Here is a 5,881-nt window from a genome sequence, read left to right as displayed (position 1 = left end):
AGGGCAGCACACGGTGCGATCGCGCGACCCTGCCCGTGAGCAATCTCCCAACTCATCTCTGGAGCAATCTCCCAACTCATCTCTGCTGATGATTGGCAAAACACATTTCTTTGGGCGCAAAATTCAAATTCAGCAAACTTACGTAGAATAAATCTCAACAATTCATTGTTATTTATCTGGCGTCCGGTGTGATAAAATATTATGATTTTACAATTTTTAAATTGTAAACGCATAATCACAATAATAATATACTGAATTAATGGGTCACCTGACTTAATGATCTATCGGATAACAGAAGAATGATATATCTGTAAAAATGGATGATTTCTGTATTTCCTGTCAATATCTCCAACATGAATTTCATTTACAATAATGGACATATTTTGAATGTAGGAAGGCAAAGTAAAGGAATTATTTAATAGTCGATACGCGATCCTATTCCCAGCAGTCTGTACATTAAAGTAAAATATAATTTACATTAAAACACTGATCCACTTTATATTATTTCTGATAGCTTAAAATAATAAAGATATGCAATGCGTCGTCTACTGAAAATGTTCTTAAGATTCGTGTAAGACAATAGATTGCAGTACACGGTATATGTCTTACGCTTTCACATGATTAAATTATGGAAAAATTTTGAGGTCCTGGTACTGAACAGATCAATAGTTAATTTATCATTGGAAATTGTTGAAGAATTCTGTGCTAATTAAGAGGTGATGCTATAGGTCATTGAAGAACTGCAGCATTGGCAGCTATACTTGGGCTATTAATGACTTCTCCTAAGCTTTCGAGAAGTTCCTTCCTGTAGTCATCGAAGTTACCATCAATTTCATTAATTTGTTGATCTTCGATTACATAAAGGCAACATTCGGTGTCTCTGATAAGTCGTTCGTCGTGAGAGACAATAATAACACCACCTTTATATTCATTAATTGCATCTGCTAAAGCATCAATTGATTCAATATCAAGATTATTAGTCGGTTCATCCAAAATTACAACATCAGGCGCATTAAGACACAGTTCAGCCAAGGCAACTCGTGCTTTCTGTCCTCCAGACAAATCTTTCATTTTTATAGTATGAGCATGGGAACTAAGACCAAATGTTCCAAGTTGTTTTCTAGCCTTTTCATAAGGAAGGTCAAACAATCGCATGAGATACTCCGATGGCGATTCTTCAGCGGTTAAATGTTCCCCAGAGTGCTGATCGAACCTGCCTATCCTCTGCAAAAAAAGAATCCATGAAGATAATCAAGAATATGCGATAATTAACTTATCCATTTTCATTAACATACCAATCGATGATTTCTTATTAGTTCCCCTTCCCGAGGTTCCAAATCTCCACATAAGAGTTTTAAAAATGTTGATTTACCAACACCATTAGGACCTACTATTGCCACTCGAGAACTTAAATCTATACCAAAGTCAGCTTCAATAAATAGTGGCTTCTGCCCTTCATATGCAAAAGTCACGTCTGAAAATAATTCAAACATTAAAAATATAAAAGAATTTTTATTTTCTGTGCCTTTCATGTACTTACTGTGCAGTCCTAGAATTGGAGGCTGCAGAGGTGGTGGATCCGGAAAGCTAAATTTGACAATATATTCTCTCGGTTTTTGTAATAATTCCTGTGGTCCTGTATCATCTTCTTGCTTTTGTATTTTTGTTTTGTTCTTTTCTTGCTTTCTTGTAAGAGCTTCCTTCTGCTTCTTTTCCGCTTGTTTCTTACTTTGGCCCGATGCCTTTAAATCCTTCAACCGCTTCTCTTGCTTTTCATATGCTTTAATCATTTCCTTTCTCTTCTGAACATACATCTTTTTAAACATGCTATAATTTCCTTTATAGTAGAATAGTTTTTGTTGATCCAAGTGAATTATCTCTGTGCAAACATTGTCAAGAAAACTCTGGTCATGTGAAACAACTAGTAAGGTCTTTTTCCAACCCTGCAGGTAGTTATCCAACCAAATGACCGCATTTAAATCTAAGTGATTAGTAGGTTCATCAAGTAAAAGTAACGTAGGCTCCAAGAAGAGTGCTCTCGCTAAAGAAACTCTCATTCGCCAACCACCAGAAAAATTTTTCGTTGCCCGATCTTGCATTGCACGACTAAATCCAAGACCAGCTAGAATCCTGCGTGCACGTGGCTCGGCAGAGTCAGCCCCGAGTGCTTTTAACTCTTCATAAACCTTGTAAAGAAACAATATTATACGTATATCTCCGCAACAGAAAAAGTATCTATATTCCATAAAATATACCTCTTGTAATCTGTCTTGCACCGTAGTATCCCCTTCCTCGACTCGTTCCTCCAACTTTTTACATTCCATGAGTAACTCTTGACATTTCACATCTGCTTTAAGAACCACTTCAACTGCAGGCGTTTCATCTGCAATTACCTCTTGCTCGCAATAAAGTACATCTATATTCGGCGGTATTGGAAATGCTCTCTTCGCAATGTGACGCAGTAACGTAGTTTTACCATGCCTGTATACACAAGAAAAGGAACCGTCAAGATTGAATCTTCATAAATTTTTACCATTGTACATATTTATAGTAGCAGTACGCACCCATTCGGTCCTACCAACCCATATCGTCTACCTTGAGCAATGAGCAAACTAGCATTTGTAAATAATTCCTTTCCCTTCGCAGCAATACTAAAATTCTCAACCTTGATATCAACCGCGTTTTCTAGTTGTTGAGCTCCACGATTTTGTGTCTCTCTTTGAGACACGGTGAAATTTGATTCCAATTCGCTGTGACCCTGCCCGCCGGTCTTAGTCAACAATTCCATCGTCTTCTCATATTCTTGCTGCTTCTTCAGTTTCTTCTTCTCCTTGTGGGTCAACTTTTTCCCCGATTCCTCGAGACCCATCTCTGATATCTTTTTCGTGACATCGGCGTCTTGGTCTTTGGACGACATGCTGCCAAATTTGTTACAACTGCTTTCCTCGCTTCTGGCAGCAGGAACTCCCGGAACCTCGTGGACGTGGTGCCATCTAACCTCAAAGTACTTCAAGTCCAAGTCACGCTTTCACCCGCGCGCCGGTCACGCCTTCTGCGACGAAATTTAATCGAGAAGAATCTCGAAACCCCTAACAGCTGCGTTCATTTTATTAATGATAACATAAAACCTGTATATTTTATATGCGTAAATCTAAAAATTTACAGAAATTTCATTGGAAACATTTTCTAATACGAGAGAAGCGCAAGAAGAAATGTTGGGCGCCGTTGATGCGATTAAAAGACCTTTGAAGATACCTCCTCGATTTGTTCCGTATTTAGAGAAGCACCGAATTTATGAACTATTTCACGTCAGTTGAAAAGTTACTTTATAATATTCATCACATTTCTTTTCATGAGCGGAAGCATTTTAATCGTTTTAAATTAATAAAATTGAAATTATTTGGTTCCAGGAACTTGCCACTCAGGTGGTTATAAAAAAACCGAAAGACCATTTGCTGTTCTTTAAGCAAAGCATTCATCACGCTGCGCGGAGTAGAGATGTTGCTCGAATTATAATTCTCGCCCCTCCTTATTTTGGTATTTAAATGTACTTTTAAATACGTATTTCTTCCGTAACCTGCGTTGGATGCATCCTGATCTACTAATTATTAAAAAATAAATTATTAACTGAAGTATATGTTTACAGACAAGATGCGATTGGGAGAAGTCCTGCAGGAAGAGACAGGAGCAAGACTTATAACTTTAAAGAATATACACGCCGTAGAATCTGGAGTAGGAATTGAAAGGATAAAATTAATTAATAAAATTATCCTATTATCACTTTAGTTTTTTTTTTGTATAACTTCCTGTTAATTGTGCAAAGTTTCTGCCAGTCACAAAACAGCTTTATATTCTGCAGTGTATACAATGCAGTGATTTCGAGGATGTAGCAAGAAATATGAGGAAAATTATGAGAACCGGAATGCTTAACAATGGCTGGGTACTCGTCGGTAATGAATAAAGAAATTATTTTACTACGTTATCAACTTCAATAGTTTTTTAATTATTGTTCCGTAAATATTGATTTAGACGTTCCAAGGACTAAAGCAGAAGCGCGGGCATTTCAGAGAATTGGAATATTACCAACGCACGTTATCGAAATTAAACCAGACCAGGTACCAGGTAATTGTTGCTTAAATCGACTTACAAGTTACTAAAATAATCGCTTAAATCGAAATATGTATTAACCGATAAAGTTTCCTAACTATCTAGAATGTACTTGCAGTACGAACGTGATGGAATCTTTTTATGAACCTGATCGCGGATACAAAAGCTTCAAAAATTCAGAATATCGGTCTTACAAGAAACAAATACGAGGACTTCGAGAAGCCTATTCCAATTTCTTAACAGTATAGTTATAAAAAATCGGAAATCACTCGCGTCTATTGGGTTGACCCATAAGTTCATGCCGTCTAAATATTCCAAATTTTATTATATTTTTTTCAAGCGGGGTACCGAAAATTTCCTTGAAATGTGGGGAACATTGTTGCAGAAGTGAACAATGATGGAGAATATATTATTGAATGGTATTATTAAATTTTACTTAAAATGAATTGTAGACAAAATGTAAAAGTCGGCATGAACTTAGGAGATAATCGAATAATTCTGAAAGGGCTTGGACATTTATTCAATGCGATGTTATTCTTCAGGAAGTTGAAGTTGGAAGTAGAACGATCGAAGATCTAGGAAAAGACTGTGCTACTTTGACAAAAACTAAAAAACATTGCGGAGCACCGAGTCTCTTTCGAGTAGTTCTCCTTGGAGCTCGCGGTTCAGGAAGCAGCACAACCGCCAAGTATTTGTCTCGAAGATTTAACCTTGTCCATGGTAATTATACGTAACAATATAGTATTTCTAATGATCTTTCCGATATTTTGCAATTATTTAAATTGTCATTTTCCAGTGAATTTCAATGACATTTTGGAGCAAGCGCGTTTACAAGAAACGAAATTGGGCGAGGCTATCAGACTATTTGAACACAGATGGGGTTCTCGACCAAAGCCTGAGACAAGAATACAAATAGTTGAAGTATTTAAAATATTTTACGATGGAAAATATATTTTGTCCGTCTTTGACTCTGTTAAACATTTGCCCGTTTTTCTAGAAACAAGTGCTTGGACACGAGTGCATAAAAAGGGGCTGGGTCTTGACTGGATATCCAATATGCGTGGAAGATTTTAAACTTTTAGATCAACTGTCCACGCCTCCAAATCGGTAATTTTTAAAAATAATTTTACTAAAAATATATATATTACTAACATAGTAATAATTGCTTAAGAAAAAAAAACACTATTATTATTTAATGGTAGAGTTTCTTATAAAACGCCATGATACCCTTTCAGAGTAATCTTCATCGACGTCGACAGCATTGTTTGCCGTGACAGACTTCTAGGACGCCGATATAACATGAAAACTGGGAGTAAACACCATCTTTCTACAATACAAAATTTTAAGGGAAATCAGCATGAATTGGGGGTACATCCAAAAGACTACATATCTGTAGTTGAACAAGATGTCAGTATGAATTACATTAGTATCTAATCGTTTCCTCCAAGTATCAAAAACGTTAACAGTTGCCTAACTTTAAACAATCTCCTTCCTATTTTACATTCAGTTCGAAGAATTTGAAAACAATGTAGTCGCGATGAAAGCGTATGCCGGAAGTTCAGCGATCACAATTGATGGAAGCGTAGAAAAGAGAACAGTACAGGAAAAGGTTGAAGCTTGTTTAATGAGACCAGCACCTTGTGCACCACCAAGAGTTCCACGACCACCACCTGAAGTGAATCCAGAGGATATAGAATTTGATCCTGACGATGCACCCGATCCTCGAGTCTTTGACGAAATTAGAGCACCCGAATCAACAATATCTCTGATTTGA

The 5,881-nt window shown here is 36.8% G+C and overlaps 2 protein-coding genes across 3 annotated transcripts; one reads left to right on the top strand and one right to left on the bottom strand.

The window, feature by feature from the left end:
• Positions 1-316: 316 nt before the first annotated feature.
• On the bottom strand, positions 317-2,990 carry LOC105703346 (ATP-binding cassette sub-family F member 1). Of its 2 annotated transcripts, XM_012431680.1 has the most exons (5): positions 2,565-2,990; positions 2,256-2,481; positions 1,541-2,186; positions 1,296-1,474; positions 317-1,224 (listed from the first exon to the last, which is right to left on the bottom strand). In XM_012431680.1, exons 1-5 carry the CDS (start codon positions 2,915-2,917, stop codon positions 730-732), a joined length of 1,899 nt encoding a protein of 632 aa, XP_012287103.1. In that variant the 5' UTR covers positions 2,918-2,990; the 3' UTR covers positions 317-729. The 2 variants fall into 2 exon arrangements, with proteins under 2 accessions (XP_012287103.1, XP_023289072.1); XM_023433304.1 differs by having other exon boundaries at positions 1,541-2,481.
• Positions 2,991-3,212: 222 nt separating this feature from the next.
• On the top strand, positions 3,213-5,881 carry LOC105703344 (adenylate kinase 8). The gene is made up of 11 exons (XM_023433305.1): positions 3,213-3,308; positions 3,411-3,537; positions 3,647-3,732; positions 3,860-3,950; positions 4,030-4,122; positions 4,213-4,349; positions 4,650-4,827; positions 4,904-5,028; positions 5,105-5,214; positions 5,343-5,514; positions 5,615-5,881. The coding sequence occupies exons 1-11, from the start codon at positions 3,213-3,215 to the stop codon at positions 5,879-5,881; spliced, it is 1,482 nt and encodes a 493-aa protein (XP_023289073.1).

This window comes from Orussus abietinus, unplaced genomic scaffold (assembly GCF_000612105.2).
Source record: "Orussus abietinus isolate OABI.00-Male unplaced genomic scaffold, Oabi_2.0 scaffold671, whole genome shotgun sequence".
Classification (NCBI taxonomy): domain Eukaryota; kingdom Metazoa; phylum Arthropoda; class Insecta; order Hymenoptera; family Orussidae; genus Orussus; species Orussus abietinus.
This window is presented reverse-complemented; position numbering and strand designations above follow the sequence as displayed.